This window comes from Cylas formicarius, unplaced genomic scaffold, assembly GCF_029955315.1.
Source record: "Cylas formicarius isolate icCylForm1 unplaced genomic scaffold, icCylForm1.1 PGA_scaffold_4__25_contigs__length_36172078, whole genome shotgun sequence".
NCBI classification, from domain to species: Eukaryota; Metazoa; Arthropoda; class Insecta; order Coleoptera; family Brentidae; genus Cylas; species Cylas formicarius.
The window spans coordinates 23,841,596-23,863,164 of record NW_026844334.1 but is presented as its reverse complement, the minus strand read 5'-3'; the positions used below and the strand labels follow the sequence as shown (position 1 = coordinate 23,863,164).

Sequence of the window (21,569 nt, the reverse complement as noted above, 5' to 3'; positions counted from 1 at the left end):
ATTTTCTCCTCTCCTATAGTCATATGAATCAAATTAGAAAAAAAAAACGACTCACTTTATTTGTAATCCGATATCAACATTATATGTATGTTATAGTATAAAATTGCATAATAGTAGTTGAACTCTTTGTACATGATTTTTAGGTACTGAAGTGGGCATTAACAACAAAAACCTGCTAAAATAATACAAAATGCCGTAAAACAAAAAAAAGAAGAAAAAAAAATAGTACAAAATGAAATTGAATTATCCTGTATGAAAAGCGATCTCTTTAAAGTCACCAATATATGTTTAACCAACAATTCAGTTTAAGATTGTGTTGAGTGTGATTCTGAGGAATCAATAAAAGACCTGATATACCATGCTCCACGTTGGACATTACAAAATTGGAGAATGTTTGAATGATTTGATTTGATGAATTGTTTATTTCCAGATCATAGTGACTCCCTCTATATCATTACTTATAGGATCTCCTGACGAGTAAGACTCGTGACCATGAATTAATCAAATAATATATAATTTACACTGTAAACTAAGATTTGAAGAACGATACTAAAATCTGAACGAAAATGGAATGCATATTGTATCAAACGATTATTCAAGGTTTTATAATTCATGCTGGAAAAATGTAATGTAATTTTTACCAAATATTATCAACTTCATTTTGTTATCATATCATCGGCATTCAATACGAATCAGATAAGAAGGTAATGTCATGGTAAAATTTATCAGTTTGCACTGATGATATTTTGGAGTTTGTCAGTTCTGACAGGCACGTCACAAGTCATTCGGTGAATTATTCGTGCTGTTTCGTGCAAACATACCCAACAACTAATGGTCGTGGAAAAAATATCCTATAAAACAAGTTGATAAAAATGTTAATCAATTTTATTAAAATTGGTGCAAAATACCTGCTCTCAAAGAAAAAACGGAAACCAATCTTGCCCGAATATTTCAATGGTTTGCCAAGCAAAGGGTAAACATAAATATGGACAAAACCTTTTTCATGCCTTTTGGCTGTTATTCTGTTATTATACTAACCAAGCAACATCCAAAATTAAATATCTCGAAGTACTAATAGATCCTAATTTAAAATGGGATAAACATATTCAATTTGCTACCAATAATCTTCGTGCATACATAAATAAATTTTAAGAACTAAAGAAATTTTTTAACTAAAAATATCTAAAATTTCTATTCAGCTCTCATACAACATCTTACCTGCGGTACAATATCCTGGGGTGGAATTTTTGGAAACTCGAAAGTCGAAATCGCCCAGAAATGGCTACTTAAAATAATTTTAGGTAAAGGCAATTATTTTTCTATCAGATGATCTTTACCTTGAGTGTGAAATTCTATATTAGCGTCAAGTATTGGGTTGTTCGGAAAGTCATTTCGTTTTTTTTGGGGAACATGAAAGACAGTTTTCATATAATGAATAAATATTTTATTAAATTATATATTGGCCATTCTGGTCCAACACCTTTTGCCATCTTTCTGGCAGTAACATAATTCCCCTCTCATAAAAGTTTTGGTCCTTGCTGGCAAAAAACTGGTTCAGGTGGTTTTTGACATCTTCATTTGAGGTAAAGGTTTTGCCATCCAAAAAATTTTGCAGGTACCGGAACAAATAGTAGTCAGAAGGCGCCAGATCTGGAGAATATGGTGGATGTTGCAGTACGTCCCATTCAAGCTGTAAAAGTTTTTGGCGAGTGACCAAACTTGTGTGAGGTCTCGTATTATCCTGGTGGAACACTACACCCTTCCTGTTGATTAATTCGGGCCTCTTCTCTTTAAGTGAATCATTCAATTTGTCCAGTTGATGACAATAGACTTCTGAATTAATCGTTTTATTGTCCGGCAAAAGCTCAAAAAAAAACGATTCCTTTGACATCCCACCAAACGGAGAGCATCACCTTTTTTTGGTGAATGTTGGCTTTTGACACGCTTTGAGCCGGTGCATCTTTTCTGCTCCATGACCTCTTGCGTTTAACATTGTTGTATACAACCCATTTTTCGTCCCCAGTAATAATCCGCTTCAAAAATGGATCATTTTCTTGACGTTTGAGGAGCGAATCACACACGTCAACGCGACGACACAAATTTCGCTCCGTAAGGACATGGGGCACCCACACATCGAGCTTCGAGGTTAAGCCCATGCCTTTCAAATGGCCATAAACAGTCAAATTCGACAAATTTAATCTCTCACCGATCTCTCGTGTGGTTATTCGCCGATTTGCATCAACTAATGCCTTTATCGCATCTTTGTCAGCTTCGACCGGCCTTCCAGAACGTGGTGCATCTTCGACATCAAAATTGCCGGATCGAAATTTTGCAAACCAGTTCTGGCACTGGCGTACTGTTAACACGCCTTCTCCATACACACCTGTCAATTTTTTTCTCGCTTGGACAGCATTTTTACATTTTCTGAAGTAAAAAAGTAAAATATGACGAAAATGCTGCTTATTGCTCTCCATATTTAAAAGGGCACCAACCAAAAACTACTGCGTAGAATTAATAGAACTTTTTCACACACAAGCCTTGCAATATCAGCTCTCAAGACATATAATGATTATGCGGCTTAAGTGTGAAGTTGGTTTCGAAAAAACGTAATTAAGTCCTCTGACGGGAAAAAACGAAATGACTTTCCGAACAACCTTATATATTCTCAAGCTATTATTCTTCGAAAGCTATTATTCACCGAAAGTTAGAACGTCACAAGCCCAACGTTCATTTTTCTAGTCCCAAAATACACGTTGAATTGCCAAACGAAATAAAAACAATAACTAAATTAAAACCACTTAAAGCAAAAGTGAAAATATGGCTGCCAATCACTTATAGAGAAAAAATAAAATCGGTTATAGATATAAAACAGAAGTAGGAAGTATTGTACTCCATTTGTTGTAATATTAGTTAGTCTTGAAATTTAGCAATCATGTACCTAGTCAACTAACAAGTTGTACTTTTTGAGAGTAATTGTTTATTTGTTTGTTTTACATTGTAACCTCCTTAAATAAATATTAATATTATTATTATTATTATTATTATTACATAATATAATAAACATTTTCTACCTTATTCTTGACGTAACAAATCAATCAACGCACTGTGGGCTTTCTATTTCCAGCACCAGAGAACACTCCCACGTCTTCAGAAAAAATAATTTCTTTATTTGCTATAAAAGCCCTATTTAGATTACTACTAGTGTTAAAAGACAAGATATTCTGGTTAATTGTAGGGATTCTCTACTTTCTCTATATTTTTTTTTTCTCACTATCTCACTTAAATTAACAAATATGATAATGGCATATAATCTGGTATATATCATTTTTACATATTCACTGTGGGAAAATCCAGCACATCATTGCCGAAACCCGTAAAATAAAATATCAAATAATGTTATCGGCTTTTCTTCAATGCCTCTCCCTCGCTGAATACATTAAAAGCTTTAAGGAAATCCCCCGATTGTTGAAGATACAATGAATGCTAATATTTTATTATTACATTTTTGCCGTTACCCCAGGCGGATTTATTTGTTCAGTTTATTATTCTTTCATCAACAGATTTACTTTTCTGTAGTTATTTTTGCAAACAATTCTGTTTCCCCATAACATATCAAGCCAATAAGAAAAAAGTAATGAAAATTTTGCTTTCATCAAGTAGAACTGTCTAGCTTTTATTTACAAAATGTATGGGGGCTTTTCGGAAAACGTCAACTTCGAGCTTTTCGGAGTTAGTTTAAGTAACTAAACATTTTATAGTAGTATTTTTTAGAAAAACCTGTTCTAAATTAACTTACAATTTCATATATTTGTGCCAGCAATTTAAACCTTTCCAATGGAAAATTATAATTTTACTGAAATAATAGGAAGAACTCTTCTTAATTTTTACTGAGCGGTAGTCAATTGATACAGTAGATAAATTATCCCACCATTTTCTTAATATTCTTTGCTGATTATTCAATTAGAAGACATTTTATTCAGTTCGTTTGCCATCTGGTTTATGTGATAAATTCGTTTTTTTTCTTACTATCAAAGAAAAATTAGAACCAATACAAAGATTTACTGAATATCCTTTTTTTTTTCAATTTATAGGTAACTTATTTCCACGAGTACTTTCACTTTTTACAATTGTCAAGTTAATAATGCTTGTGTAAAATATAATATATGCATATATATGACTTTGTTAAAAAAAATAAAAAGGAGAAATTCAAATTTTTTTTGTTATGTACTAAAAATGGATATTTAGCTTAAAATGGTCGGTGGCCTCAACTTTACTTCGTAACACTCATTTAAGTTTACAAGTCAGAACACAATATATGCTTTTTTTAATAATAATGCCAATACTGCTTTTATTAACTTTAAACAAAAACATAGAAACAGAAGAATAGGATTATCTATTACTAGTTATCTAATCATTCAATGCCGTTAATATAATAAAGTTATATTTCCAGAATAATATTAAGCTTAACCGGAAAAAAAGATTAGAAACACAGAAATGAGTACCAGGTAATTAATGAAATGAATTAAGCAATCGAAAAACAAGTTATAATTGAACGCTTAAAGAAAAGCACAAAACGAATTACAAAAGATGATATGGCTCTGATGGGTTCTATATCTGGCACCGAATTTTTCGTCAGATTGAGTTATCAAAGTAATCGCAACTCTCTCGAGTTTTAAATTAAAACGAGTTTAATCAAAGTATACCAACTAATTTAGGGACACACTGAATTTTGAGTTGGAAAATATAAATTCTTATGGTATATATTTCATCGCCAATGTAAACAATGTAATTTACTTCAGTTCAGTTTCTTAAACTTGGGTTTTAGAACAATACCGGCCTCTTTAAGTTCGATTCTACTTTATTTTATGTACTATTGTCGAAATATCGTTCTGAATCTGGATTTGAAAAAAGCGATGACTTTAATGAACAGTTAAAACAATTGACTTTTTACTTACTTGTGAGTAGCATCAGCAGCCACAAAATGGCGTTCCAAAAGTGCTTCATCGTCCTGAAATGAAAAAATATATATGTCAGAAAACATTTTGATATTAAACAAAACTAAACTATTCAAAACCAACAAACTGTTTATTAAGATACTATTGACTATTATTTTCTGAATACTGTATCAGAGCGTATTATAAAGTAGAATCCAATGCGTTGCTCAGCTTCCCACTCCACCTACTCATCATCCCCGGAGCCTCCCACCTACCTACTTACGATAGACGACATACTTATTATTACGTGAGCGAAATGGAAACGTCTTAGAGTAGAATGACGTCTAACGACTGTGTTGGGTATAATGGAACTAGGTTGTCGTTTTACTGATGAATTTGGAATAATAAATTATAGCTTTTACGCAAGACGTTGTTTTTAGTAACGCTATGTAGGATTTTCTACCCGTTGACATATATCAATAATGTGTCACAGGAAATAAGAAAAGATTTTATCGAGTATGTCATAATTATATGAAAATTTACTTAGTAATAGTTAAATTAACAAACAAACAGTTTTCTCTAGGTTCAAGGCGGTTTTGGAAAATTTAAATCAGTATTTCCGAATGGAAATTCTGGTTTAATTAAGATTGATTGGTTTAATTACCGTCAACAGATTATGTGAGCTTTAGAAACGGTAGGGAATCAGAAATAAATCACTTAAATTACGTTTGTTGTTTCGCCACATCAGCTAAAATCAGAAATTCTTCGGAAGTCGATTGATTCTGCATCGAATTTCATGTTTGACGTTTGAACTAGTATGAAAGCAACGGTAAGTTGTGATTGCAGATTTTCTGGGAATGCAATTATTTGTTATTTTTACTGAACAAGTGTTTCCGAAGTTGTAGTTCTATGAAAAATTTATTTACCAATAAATCCCAAGTTGTTTTACTTCCAACAATTTACTATCACCATTGCAAATTTAAGAGGAAGAAGCATAGCTCTTTTTTTTATCAAAATCAGAGTACATAAATGCAAAGACTTACTTCCTAGCAAATAAATGTACTCGCATCACCTAATACACTTAACTTACCCACGAAAAATTATTAAAGCACACCAAGCAAATAAATCACAACAAAATAAAAAACATCGTTTGGGTAGGTGCCAAATTTTGTACAACAATATTGTTAATGCAAATCATTGAACTTTTTCAACACATTTTATTTCAACTAACAGTCTAAATCTTGACTCTCAATTCATTTGATTCATAACAGTAGTTGCTTAACGTTAAATAAGAAAATATGTAATTAATAATCGGGGTAAGGAAAAAAAAACAATTTTAAGACAGACTCTCTGAATTTATAATTCTTAAACTTGACCATTTGAAGCAGGAAAAGCACAATTGTTTGCCAAATGTCAGTAATCTTTGCAAAAATTCCTAGCGGAAATAGTATATTATGCAACAAGTACGGTAAACGGCATTTGACTTACGAGTTGAGGAGCGGAGCGAGTTTTTAATAAACGAGTGAGTTAAAAAGTTTACCGAACGTGTTGCATACTATACTTTTTCTACCACCGTTAGTTTTGAGTACAAACGTCAAAATTCAAAGCGTGGGAAATATCTCCCAAAACATCCGATTGCTCCCACACCCGTGCGGTAAAATCCCGGAAATATGCGAAGTGGCTCGAATCCGTGGGAAACGATACTGAAGTGGACACGAGCGGAGCGAGTGTTTAATAAACGAGTGCCTTAAAAAGTTTACTTTTTCTACGACCGTTATTTTTTGGGTACATTTTCGCAGACTCACCAAATAATCTCATCTTCTGATCTCAACGCTACACGACTAAAATTTCAAGGCCTCGACATCTGATGTGTGACGCCTCTGAGCTTCTAGGAAACACTAAATGCAGATATTGGCAAGCAGTGGAGGAAATGTCTTATGGCCAGTGTGAAGGCTGCTGGGCGTAATCAAATCAGAGGCAACGAGTTACAACAAGAATGTATAGTCGGTCTCAATCCTCATGGTTTTGGCTTTTGCCCGCAATTATGCCGATGGCAATAAAACTCGGGTTCGGTAGGTATTGAAGGACCGAACATTAGGGGCGGACTCTCATAGATTTTGGTAATAATACAATTTTTTTTGTTTATTAAGGTGGGTATAATCTTATTAAATTACAATATATACAATAAATTTGTAGCTAGGAGTATCTACACATAATCATATTTTTATTCTAAATGTCTAAATCCTGTTTCACTACCAGAGTCGTCATTGAGATTGATTATAATAGGGTTTATGTTGTTTCGTATAGAAATGTAAGAATCCTCAATTTTTATAATGTGCTGTACTCAATTTTTCTAGCTCTCAATTGGTATGTTGAGCTTTTTTTAACTGAATTCGAGATAAATATGATTTTCTAAGAAATATTCCTGCATTTCATTGTTTGAACTTGATGAGCCTGGTGCTTTACGTAGCAGACGGATTCCATTACTAGTTACCTTTTGTCTTAAATCCCACTTTACAAACAACTTTATCGAGGGTGGCACGGCTTATATTTATATTGGCTTTATCATCTTCGAGCTAATTTTTAAGTTTCCTTCTTATTATTTCCTGACCACTATTTTCTATAAGGTGTTTTTGTCCAATTCTCCACTATTAATAATATCCCTTATAGATGATATTAGCATTTTTGTAAGTGGCAGAATAGGAAGCTGATATCAGCCTCCTTACTTGCGCAATATAGTCGTGTACTAGCGTACTAATTTCAAAAAATTTTTGAAAGTAAAAGCATAAAGAGTTATTATGTAATGATTTTCCCAGAAGTAGTTTCACCCAAATTTGGAGAATTCGCTTTACGCTTGGATTAATCCGAATGTAATTGAGCTGGCGTTATTAGTAAACAAAAATTCAAATTAGGCAAATCGATATGCAAACACAAAAAACAGCAACCGGGCAAAATTTATATCACCCGGAAATCCATTCGTATGATTGAACATGGATTTATGGGTTTTAATTTTCTTTACAAGCACTACAGGACACGCAATACATTCGGTGTTAATTATATTTTTCCCCTTCGCTTTTATACAGTCGCTGAATCAATGCCGCTAAATTATGGCTCTACAGAGATCGACGCCGAAGATTACAAAAATGCGAACCATGTTTTTCCGTTTATTTATTGAATGCTCGTGGTATTATCGGCGGAAATCATTATATTGAGTTATGTCAAACGATATTAGCTTTGTTATTATCGTTATACGTTTGATACAGATCTCAATAATTATCAACACTGTATCATCAACAAATCAGCACGAAACTGGAAAACCAACGTGGCCGTAATAAATGACTCGAAAATCTGTTTCGAAAATTATATACGCGGACTATCATAAATTAAATGCATAGCCGCCTGTGATTTTCCGTTGCATTAACCCGCCTTCGTTAATTTAGCGTTAAGCTGATCGTTGATTAAGACGCCAAACGTTTTCATCATTTATCAACCAGTTAATGCGGATAAAAATAATTCCGCATGCAATATATGATCAGCGCCAAACCTGCCGAGGTTAAATCCAATATTTATTGTATTTTGATTATACAGAGTTAATTTTTGTGTTCTTATTTTCACAATTGGGGTATGAAATCATAAATAATTTGGGTTCCAATTTCTATGTCTGCCATATTTTTCTACTCCCTACTCTCTAAATATCTTATCATCTATTAACCGAGCCCTCGTTACTTTGGTCACAGGTTTGGAAACGAAAAACTAGAATTGAACTGAGGTGACTTTTACTTGATGAAAGTCCATTTATCAAAATAAATAAGAACCAAAAGTTCAGATTTTCACAAAATTATATATTTTGACCTGACAATTGTTTCGACAAAACCGTGTCTTTATCAAACTGCCTGCTACTATATATACCGAAAAATTACCATAAAACCTTAATTAATGTTGTTGCCAGAATTTAAGTTGAATTTAATTGATCATTAAGCAATACATTTGAATGTCTCATTTTGTTAATCTCCATGGCCTTTTAATAAATTAAATTTTCTACTTTTTGTGGCTGTATGTAATATATCAAAATTGTAGTCAAAAATGCGTTTTTCTGTGTTTAAGTGTGTAGCGTAATTAGAATCTAGACTATTGTTTTTAAACGCTCTTTTATGTTCATTAAGCGTTTCTTGAAGGATCTACCTGTTTGTCCAATATACATTTTAGGACAAGATCCCACATTTCAACTTGTAGATACGTGATTTTTGGGATTTTGGACATTTTGTTATATTGTTTTTTAAATATTTTCCTATTGTGTTGTTAGTTCTGAAAGCTATTTTTAAACCACATTTTGACAAATGTTTTGAAACTTTTTCACTATGTTCTCCTATGTATGTAATTGTTTTAAATTGTTCGTGTTCTGTATTAGGTAATCTTTTTTCTAAAAGTAAACTGTTACATGTTCGTTTTGCTCTTAAAAACGAAGTAATGCACACTTAGGTCGGAACAAAAAACAACATGAAGTCTGAGCCTCAATCAGTTAGTAGATATTGTTTATTTACTTCGAACGTTACGCTTGATTTGCTACAATAGTTTTGGTGTTTGATAAATAAATAAGAATAAAATAAATAAAAAATATATGATAGAAAAATAAATGATAGAAAATGGATCACTTCTCGCACAACAACGACAAAATGCTGGAATGCAAATTGAAATTTCTCTTTATTCACAGTTTTACAAAAAAACGAGTCTTTTAAGTAGTTATTTGCTATGAAAATTCATAATCAGCTCACCATTGTCTGTAAACTTGAAAAAAATAAAACTAGAAAAAAAGATTTTTTATTTGTTAAATATCTTTTTATTGAATCATTCATAGGTCACTAGCGTGCGTTTTTCTAAGTAAATTCTAATTGTATTCTAGAAATGAATGCATAATTCATTTAATTGTGCCGTCTAAATTCCAAATGTAAAAACCTTTGAAATCCTAGCCACGCCAATCGGCATTTTTAATTAACGAAACCGTAATGTCGATATTAATTTTACCCTTTATTCAACAACTTCACAGTTTTTAATTGGGGCCGTGTTTTTTGCGCGATCCGCAGTGTTTCTAGTAAACTCAATGGCCTACAATCAGGTAAAATACGAGTCAGCAATTAGTGGTTTATGCATTTTGCTTTTTCGTGTCGAAAAAAATATTTTTATAAAAACTAGAATTTTTTTTTGATTGTACCGTGCTTTCAATTTATCTTGATAACATAACTTTATTTTTTATTCCACTCGTTTTTGACAAACCTGCAAAAATAGGAAATTTTTATATAATTTCAAAGAGTGCCCTGACTGACAAATAAAAATGTGTTTATGTTTGACATATTAGTAAACAACGTTGATCGTTGAATTATGGTCCAAGTCATTATTGTTAAATGGTTAATGAATAATAAAAGTGCAACCGCAACTCGCATAGTATATTAGACTTTATCAAGAGCGCCGAGCTCCTTTAAAACAGATATTTTCAAGGCTGGCAAAGAAATTTGGAGAAAATGGTAACGTATTAAATGCTAAAATGGAATGCCGGAATCATAATGTTTCAAATGAAGAAAATAAGGATAGGATTCCATGAAGCACATTCAGTTTCCTTTATTACTAGAGTACATGAAGAGACAAGTATTTTTAGGGGATCAATCCACTCGGTTTTGAAAGAACATAAAAATGTATTTAAATTTCGTAAAACTCAAAAACTAAGTGCAGAACAATGTCAAGTGAGGATACAGTTTTGTTTGAATTTTTTAAATAGGAATAATGAGAATAATAATTTTTTGAAAAATATTTTATGGATTGATGAAAGTTCGATCAAGAAAGTGTTGTAATAGACAAAATACGCGAGATTGATCTTTAAATAATCCTAGATAAATACACGAAATAAAAAGGCACCAATCAATTAATGTATGGTGTGGTGTCATAAATGGGCATATTTTGGGTCCGCTATTTATAGATCAAAAGGTAACTCGAGATCATTATTTGCAACTCTTAGAGCACCAAATAGAGCAATATATAGTTAAAAAATTTCTTCGCCAGCCAACAGTCCCGACTTGACTTTAATGGATTTTTTCTTTTGGGGACACAAAAAATCACTCCTTGTAATAATGTCGTGGAACTTCGGCAAAGGATTTCAGAGGCAATCAATCAGTTAGTATCAGAGTGTATGAGAAATGTGTTCAGGAAGATGGTGGTCACATACCTTATTTAGAATAGTGAAAGAATTTTTGTTTAGTGTGTCTTGTCCTTTTTAGTGTTTTTGTTCTACTTTACTTTGTAAATAATTATTGTTGTTGCAGTCAGTCATCGAATTTCTAGCAGAAATTAAAAAACAAAAAATTATGAAATAATAAAACTCCGGTTAAATTTTAATTTATCCAAAAAATATTATATAGTGATGATGTGAAATAGGAGAGCTTACTATTTTTTCTTTGCACATATTACTAATTAAATTGTAATCTACCAATTTAGTTTATCAAGTCAATGCTTATGACAATTTAGCACAACATCTCTCTAGAATGACTCGTATGTTATATTAGGACTTTTGATAAACCATCTTATCTAATCTATCTCTTCTTTTGCGGTGATCCAGGATAATTTAGTGAAGGCAAGCCAGCGTCGCGTCTGTTAAGTCTTGTATGCAATTTCGGAACATACCAGGTGAAGGTTATTTATGTTGCGATACAAACTGATGCTGCCTACATTAATTAACATTCTAAAGCATGCCAACTGTTTTAACATTTATAGGTGTTTCATTTAAAATGGGGTATTTTGTCATACAAATACTGCAGACCCATGTTTAGGAAATATAATTTATATTTGAATAAATTTATTTGAATTTCAAATAATGACATAGAGGAGGAAGGGTAGCGTCGTACGATAAATTAAAAAAAAAAACAATTTCTAAAACGACCACCATTATATTAACCCTTGTTAGATTGTTTTAAAGCTAGCACATATTTAAATATTTTTTATTGCTGACTTGTGTTCTCAAATAAATATCGATAATTCAAATACGGTTTTCATTTTCATGAATGCACACTTGCTAAAAAGGTGCTTCTGACATAATCCGCAAAACATTAAGATTTTTTCATTTCATTATATAGGCCAACAAGAGCTCAGTGAAATATTTTTATACTTATCTGACATATTAATAAAATAACCTACATATATAAGCATCTCCAACTTGGGGTTCTTATTAATGTCCAATCATCCTTAATTAACCAATTACAACTATAATTCTTTATGTACGATAGGAAATGCAAATTAAAATATCATTATTAATATTTTTTCAATAACAATATCTCATTAACTGGGTGACAAATCAATTCTCTAATAGTCACTAATTATAATAATAATAATAATAATATGTCTTTATTCATGTTGATAGAATATTTACAAAAACTTATAAAGTAGGTGGCGGTATTCAACAGAGTTGCTCATACAACCACCAGATTAACCAAATAACATATAAAATATCCAAAACACAGACTAAGAGAATAACAAGATAAACAAAGTATATCATTATAACGAGAGTAATGTACGATTGTCACAGATTACTGTAGTATAAGATTATCCATGTTTAATAGAACGGTAGAAAGTAAATAACCTTTCATTGAAAACTGAGATCGTGGGGGCACATCTGACACTGGAAGGTAATTTATTAAAACATTTTGAGACCTGGTACGTAAAAGAACATTGAAATAAGGTTGTACGATGCTTAGGTACCATAAGGAGTTCACGACTACCAGTTAGCCTGTTATGGGTATGGACACCTTTAACCAACTTTTCATATAAATAGATAGGTTCGCGATGGAGTAGAATTTTATATAAAAAACGGCAAAAGTTAATTTCAAACCTTTCTTGCATAGTAAACCATCCCGAATTAATGAAACTTTGATTGATATGATCGAATTTCCGCAAACCAAATGCAAACCTCAGACAAGCATTCTGCAATTTTTGGAGCGAATCTCTTTCCCTCTGAAATAAGGCCGGCCAATAAACTGAAATACAATAATTAATATGTGACAAAACCAGAGTATCATAGAGTCTCAATCTTATGCTTGTATCAAAGACGTGCTTACGCAAATCTAAGAGCTTAAGTTTATAAAAACATTTCTGAACTACGTCAGAAAGCGCAAATCACAATCAATCGTTAAACCTGGATTTTTGCACTTATTAACCGGACTAATAATAGTTCCGTTTAGGTTTACTATAAAATCATTATTACTAACAATCTCCTCCCGACGGAGTCCAAATACCATCAGTTGTGTTTTTGATTCGTTTCAATCCATGGGCGGCGGAGACTCGACTGACGATTTCAAGATCTTCATTGAGCCTTGCAGCGACTTGATCCAGATCGTTCGATTGGAAAGAATGATAAAGTTGAGTATCGTCCGCATATTGATGTGTCTTGCAGTGTTTGAGAAAAGTAGGAAAGTCGGACGTGTATAAAGAAAAGAATATAGGTCCCAAGATACTCCCATGGGCTACGCCCTCTGATACAACACAAAACTTGCACGCTTCGCTAGCCAATACGACACTATGAACGCGATTTGCAAAGTAGTTTAAAAAAAAAAAATAAAGTTACATCACATTGAACAGTAATATCTCCACATGATGTATTGAACACACAATTCCAAAGCACTGTCGAATCGTTCTTAACAAAATTATATGCAGCAGCGCGTAACTTCAATACCTAATTATTAAAAAAAAAATCAGCGCATTCTAAATTATTTTCGAAGTACAAAATTTTAAATTGCTTCAATTGTTATTTCAATTTCGCGCTTGCCGTTAAAGTTACTTCCAATTAAAAACGGTCTTAATTGCGAAGTCCGGATAATTTTGTCAATTAATGAAAGCGCAATCGGGTAAATGCCCGTGCGAAGGAGATTAAAACGCAAGAGAAAATGAAATAAATGCATTTGGTTTAATTTTGTTGTTTTCAATAAATCAGCTTTGCACAGTACATACCGGGTGATAGAAGAAAGTGGGAACACTCTATAACTTTTAAACATAGTCAATGGTTGCACTTCGGGTAACAGTAACAGTAACTCTCGAATTTTAAATGGCACCACCCATATTTTTTTGCATTTTTGGATTCAGGAGATCATTCTTTGTAGGAAAGGACGGTTTTTCTCTTTTTTTTTCGTTTCTCTAAATTTTTATTTAATTTTTGAAAATTGTGTCTAGGAGTTTGTGACCACCATAAATACTATTTATCGGGTCACCTAATCATGGGAAAAATTGTAAACGAAACTTTTCTTTACTTGTCTAATAGCAAATAGCATTTAACGTAATGAACTATTAATTTTTTACAATAACCTGCTTTTTTCAAATAGCACCCTAATGGCAACAAAAACTTTTAAAAACAGGTACTTTTTTGCAACATTTGGATATCAAAATTTTTAAAATGCGAAAAAATAAGCTCACAGGAAGGAAAAAACCAGATAAGCAATAGTATAATATGCAACAAGTGCAGTAAACGGCATTTGACTCACGAGTTTATTTGACACGAGCGGAGCGCAGCGGAGTGAGTGTTTAATAAAGGAGTGACTTACAAAGTTTACCGAACGTGTTGCATACTATACTTTTTCTAAGACTATTAGTTTTTGGGTAGATTTTCGCAAAACAACACGAATACATTCACTGACATGACGTCAGAGTTGACAAAATACCTCCGAAAACATCGGATTGTATCCAAACCCGTGCCGTAAAATCCCGGAAATGTCCGAAGTGGCTCGGATTCGTGGGAAACGAACCTGACATAGTAAAGTGAAGCTTCCCGCACACTAAATCGGTGCGTAATTAGGTATTTTACATACGGGAGTAGAAAAATACATTTTTATAAAAACAAAATATTCATTATTAATTACCAAGTCGGTAAGATTAAAAATGCAGAAGGCACTCTCAACAAGCTCTTGTAGTGGAAAGAAAAAAACAGATAAGTATTTTAAAAATATAAAATTCAAGGGAGAGTTTCTTCTGAGGCTCAACAATTAGATTTTTTTGTTGACAGTGTTTTATTGTGGTCTAGAAATTACATTCGCAAACATTGATTCCGAACCGTTCTTGAAACCGTCCAGGACTAATAAGTCTTTGATTATTTAAAAACCAGTGGCTCATCAGTGAATAACATTAAGTTAACAAAATTATTATTCTCGTCATGTTTATCTAACAGCCAATTACAATACCGAAGTCTTTTTGTAAAGTAAGCTTCATAAAGATGTTGAGAGATATACTTAAAAGAATGATTTTTTAAAATTGTTCTCACAAATTCTCTTGAGATGTCTATTTCTTCCCTCTCCTCTCCCCCACAACATTAATTTCCATTGCATGCCATTATCATGTCGCTTATTTTGTGGATTTCTCATTTTCAATTCCAGCTTTCTAAAGAAAGAATGTGCAGGAAGGCGATGTCCCGGAGAGCGGGCTGCATACTATGCACGGGCCTGTCGAGAGTTTTTTTTTGCATTCCCTATGTATCAGAAACATATCAACTTTTTCTCCATTTTCAAATTAATTATTGTTTCCTATGATAATCCAAATCGATAGCATGACAAAATCGATAATCCGATGAAAATGTACAAACTGTCAGAATTTTCAATCATGCCGACTTGATGATGAATACAGGCACAGGCATCTAAGTAATATTTTGTTTTTATAAAATAGTATATTATGCAACAAGTGCGGTAAACGGCATTTGACTCACGATTTTATTTGACACGAGCGGAGCGAGTTTTTAATAAACGAGTCAAACAATTAAAGCTCCATAAATCCTGCCTGAGCTGAGTGGAACTATCAAGTTTTACAATTTCCAAGTGGCGTAATATCCCCAGTGCCTAGTGGACCATATGTAACTGGACAAGGTAAAAGAAAACTCCGAAAAAGACAAAACGTGATCGTATTGACTTCAACTCCTAATACGAAAGAAGTAAAAGCAAAAGAAGCTACTAAATCCGTGCAGCCGACACCTACAAAAATTTACAGACCTTGGTCCCGATTCACCTGATCATCTAACAACGTCGACTTCAACGTCTATGTCTAAGCAAAGTTTATCTATAATAAAACGGAAAATGCATTTACTATAACGATTTGTATTCGCGATCATTTCCCAAAAAGTGCCAATATATCTGTTTGTGAATTAAAAGGTTTCATTACTTTTTATTTTCCAAATTTTTATTAATATGTTTCTTTTTCGTTGTTGTTTCAGTGGAAATTAATGTGGCGACTTCTTTTATTAGTTGTTTAAATAAATTTTAAAAAAATTAAACCAAAGAGTGTCTTAGTACTTACATCGTTTTTCAAGTATTTCAATTGATACATTTTACATAATGTAGAAAGTGCCTACCAAAAAGGTTGTTCTCTTCTCTGCTTTCGCTCACCTACCCTCACTCATTAAATGCATTTATTTTCGTGATGGTTGCAGAAATGGTGTATGATGTAATTCATCGATAAATTTGTTTATTAACTACCCACTCCACTCGGGTCTAAACAAACTCCGCCCAATGTTTTACCTTGCGCCATCACTTCCTGACACAATCATAGGTCTCAACAAATTGTTACCGTTTTCTCTGAATATATATACTCTGTGATTGTAAAAACGTATAGAGATCTGGCGAACCACTAGGGGACAACACAACCACTCGGCTCTACGCCGTATGTAAATTTGATATCACACTCATGTTGGAAGGTTCGATATACATCAAAATATTGATAGATTTTGCGATCGATATTTAGCCATCTTCTTTTTTTGACTATCGATACAATTAAGGATATATTGGGGTGGCCACAACGTTTAGAAAGACAAAAAAAGATACATGACCATAACCCTTAACCATAAATTTTAATTTAAGTTTTTTCAGTTTAGTTGTTTGATTGTGATAACTGTTTAACAATTTGTGATAAAGATATTATGTCAATATTTGTAAGATCTGAACTTTTGATACAATTCGTAGACGTATCTATAATTTCCTTTTCGATATTTATCGATATAATATATCGACACATTTTACAATATCGAATAGATGAAGCAAGTGCTCGAAAAGGTAAAAGGGCGTTAATATATTTTGTGGTGATATGAGTGATATATTAGGAAAATATTTTATTTGCTTATTTATCATTTTGCCATTTCGCAAACTTGCTATTAAGAATATAATTCCCGGATATTAATTTCCAAAAAAATTTTTAGAATAGAATCTGATACTCATCAGAGTAAATTGTGTAATGGTGCTCTACTGATACAAATATTAATTTCGACTTTACAAGTTTACAAGTTGTAATTAATGACGCAAACAAAAATATTGGGCTAAATGACTATATAGAAATCTTTACCAAACATAAAAAAATGGTTCTTGAAATTTGTGAGACCTTAAAATTCATAACATATCATAAACGTTCATAAAATATTCTCCTGATCTTATTCAAGCTTTCATCATATTCAACCCAATTTCAGTCCAGACTAGTTTGTCTTAGGTCAAATCAATTTATAATAATCTACTGTAGTGGTTTATCTGTTAGAAATAAGGGAGCAATAACTAACCAAAGATAACCAAACCTGTTATCATATTTAATTTTTGCGTCTGGCTCGGGACTAACTACGTTTTGGACAGTTTTGGTTTTCGATTTCTGCTTTATAGTTTCTTATAAACTGATTTGTCCTAGGACAAACAAGTTTGGCCTGAAACCAGATTTGACCGGCAACATACAATTTTGCTCATGGTATTTAACAAGTGACTTTCATAATTTTCAAACTTTTGAAAGCAAATTTTTCTCTCTGATATTATGAACAAGTTTTAAAGAAATATATTCTTCTACTCTATACTCTAAAATACCCAATTAAATATCCACGAATCCAGCTCGCGGAAAGGCCACTCTAACACGTGGGCTTCCTTATCCACCCTCCCGGTATAATTCTAAAATTTCTGGAACTTTAGTCACGGGTTTGATATATTTTCGATAGAGTTTAGCAAAAATGTACAAATGTCCTTCATTAACGATTTGCTTAGCCGTGGTCCGCCAGTGTGAAAACAAACTCCTGGCTCAAGTGGCATTTATGAAACTAACTGCATAATACATATACTATCAGTATGGTAGCTTCTATTCTAGGGTATTTTAATATTTAAATCGCTAGAAATACATCGGCGAAATTTTATTTTATTTTTTGTAATACCGTGCTTTCATCTGCACAAAAGGAAAGGGCACACAGTGTTATCTTGCTATATTATACCCTATTGTTCTTCTATCTAGTATACCTATTAAACGATAAAACAATCCGCAGCTGACGGCAAAACTGTTAAAACTTTTAAGGTCTCAGAGTCAAGCTTCAAAAAAACAAAATCAGTAAACGCAAACTTTCTTAATTAACCGTCAATGTAACGCTTCCGAATTCCGTATTTTATTCAAAGACTTCGGCGAACGTTGTAAACTGAATCCTCCTTTTGTAACACGAGCTTTTCGTTTTAACTTGTTTCTCATTAGCACAGAGCCGGAATTAGCCGAGGGCGTTGCAAACTTGCACTTGCCCCTTATAACCTCACTATTCTAGATTCAAATGACATCGATGTTTTAGTTGGAGAAACTCTAAACTCGTCGTTTGGTTGCGGCGGCGTGGTGGTATATTGACATTTAGTTTGCACCGGAAACTTGCTCCAAACAATTAGCTACAATTCAAGTCTAGATTGGCAACTAAGAGACACTAATTTTGTGTTTTTGTCCACAATATTCCTAAATTCAAAATGTGGTATACTCTACAATTACTTTATTGATTTCTCAATTTACCAAATAATGTAAATATTCTTATATAAATCACTTGTGGCTTACTCCAATATTTTGAAGAATCGAAATCATTATTGCTCCAGTAAAACATAAGGCCACACAATTGTTTTGGTATCAACTTATTAATTTTGTCGGAGTGTAAAATAATCTAAGATTGCATCTATTTTGAAAACAACCTTAATCCGCATTAACAAAAAAGCGCAATGTTATTTATTGCAACCTACTCGAATATAAAATAAACAGGGAAATAGACCAAAAAATCAAAGCTTCATCTTGCTGTTCTAATGACAGGATTCTACAGTTAAAATATTTCCAATTATTAACGAATTACCCTGAATTTTTGAACGAAAACGCGAAAATAAAAATTTAAGAATTTAAAAAAACGGTAAAAAAGTCACTCTATTGTGTCCACTAACATAAGCATATTGCGATCCTCAGAGCTAACTCAAGTAATATTCATTGGAAAAACGTTATCCACATTGTGCCTTAAGTTAGCACCAGGCTTATTTCGAACTCCAATCCACTCTTTTCTATGTTTTGTTTATATATTATTTATAACAGAAAGCGAATCCGAATCAAACCACATATCACAACAATTTTTATCAGTTGCGCTGTGCTGCGTTTTCTTTTTTTGTCGTGTTTCTCTTTTTCTCTATTAAATTTTGGTATAAAATTAAATTTCCTTTTTAATGCATGTCTGAAATTATTATGATGTCATGCGCCACTTCTTTAAAGTCGCTTTAACTCACTGGATTACGATCGGGTTCGATCGATAGAAATCGCCCAAAATTTGATTTTTACTATATCTGCTTACAGTTGACGGTTTATAAGTATTGACAGCTTCACAAACAAATTGTCGCAGACTAGTGAATTATTCAGATTTTAAGTCAGGACGACCAAGAGTAGCAGAGAAGAAGTAGATACTTATTAGGTATCCATAATGGCCTGAAATCGTAACTTTTTTGGTCTGAAGCAGGACCATCTTGTTTCCAAAAGACCTACCTAAAAAGAGATAAATACACAAGCAGAATTTGATGTGAGTGAATTAAAAATTATACTAGAAATCTCATACGAAATACTTTTAAATTACAATTTACAAATTTACCTTCCATCACAATGCCTAATCTCCACACGCTAAGCGGTAGTTTCGTTAAGTAATTTTTTAATTGACAAATTATTTAAAATCGTAAAATAGTAAATTAATTACCTTAGTATGCATCGAAATGGGAGTTCAAGATCATACATTTCGAAACTAAGTAGACACAAGTATAAATAGTAAGGGGGACGTTGGCCTAAAACTGCATACTATTTTGATCCAATCAGCTAACAATATGACTATTTTTTAAATGTGGTTTACGATTTGATACGATATGACACATTTTTGTTTTTTTTATAAGTGAAAATTTACATATTGTCATATTCCATAATTCAGTTTCTAGTATTAACAGATAAAGATAATGAGCTTAACTCAAACTCAATGAGCTTGAAAATTAAATTAAAATAAGTTACCTTTAAATAAAAATTTATTACAACATATCTTTGATACCTGCTTCTATTTTATTTTTCTGTATCTACTTCATGTTGCTGTCACTGATGGCAAAGCACATTTTATGCAAATTCCACTGACCCAGTTTTTCAGTTTTCGACACTTTCGAGGGATATCTCGGTTATTTTTAGAGAAATATGGTTCCTCGATTCAGGGCAACTTTTCTATTGAATTATCCATGCTACTTCTCATAGCTTTATAGGCAGAAGAGTAAAACCTTATTTCAATACCCCAAGCCACTAACCTAAATTATGTGACAACACATATTATGTAACAAGTTTATAAACGTGTTGACCCTTACAATTCTAGCTCAATCGGACCATTAAATAAACATGTTGTAGAGTGCTTGGACCATGGTTTCCGTTTATGTGGACCGTATTGAATTGAGCTTTTATAAGAGAAATAATGCGTCAAACAAATTGAACTAAAACTAATCTGTGGTAGCAAATAAATAAAAAATCATGTGGAAACATGCTAAAACGCAAAAACTTCGCTAGTAGAGCTGACGTACATGCCGAAAGGTGTTTTGAATGATGTATAATTTAAATTTACATTACATTTACCAGCCCATGTTATTCTTTTTATACAGTTATAATTGTTTTGGATGCCCGATCATTCCTGTAATTACAGTATTGAAGTATTACAGTACCGGAAATGGTCAAAGGGGCTCGCGCCAGTGTTTAATGAATGTGAAGTTTTAAAGTGACAGTTTGCTCTGTGCGTCATACAATACAGTCGAATGAAAATTGTCTTCACTTTCCAGAACTGCATGAATTGAATGAAGTAGAAAGCTCCAGCTCCATTTGCTCACCTTTCATATTTATCACAACACATTCCAAATTAAAGCAACTTAAGTTCTGGTCATATGAAGAGTGTCTAAATGGAATTTTTTTTAATTATTAACTTTACGAAAAAAACTGCCTCCTCCTAAACGTTAGTGAGAAAATAAGGTTTCACAAGAGTATGATGGATGATGGACATACAGGGTAGCTTGAAAAAGTACCGGGTTTAAAATTAATAGCAGACACAACAGGAACAATTAACAATAACTCAATGAAAACGAGTTAAACTAAATGATTCGATATGCATAGAAATAACTGTCCTCCTAGAGAACTCTGACACAGCATTTCTGATTATATCCAATATGTAGTCTAAAATCTAGGGTGTAATGTCCGTTGATCTAGGTGGCCAGGGTACTTCTGAACAACACCCTATCAATCTTCGTAGAAAAGTCGTTTTGAAGATACTGATAAATATTTACAAAAATGTTCGTACATGCCGTACCACTTTCCATTCTGTTT

The 21,569-nt window shown here is 32.6% G+C and overlaps 1 protein-coding gene across 5 annotated transcripts in view; it reads right to left on the bottom strand.

Annotated features, from left to right (window-relative positions):
• Positions 1 to 21,569, bottom strand: part of LOC132700393 (cadherin-87A) — a 317,031-nt gene that overhangs the window by 108,453 nt on the left and 187,009 nt on the right. For all 5 annotated transcript variants that reach the window (XM_060667675.1, XM_060667677.1, XM_060667674.1 and 2 more), the window contains one exon: positions 4,956 to 5,008. In XM_060667675.1, the coding sequence (XP_060523658.1) occupies positions 4,956 to 5,004 (49 nt within the window). In that variant the 5' untranslated portion in view covers positions 5,005 to 5,008. The remainder of the gene's footprint in view (positions 1 to 4,955; positions 5,009 to 21,569) is intronic.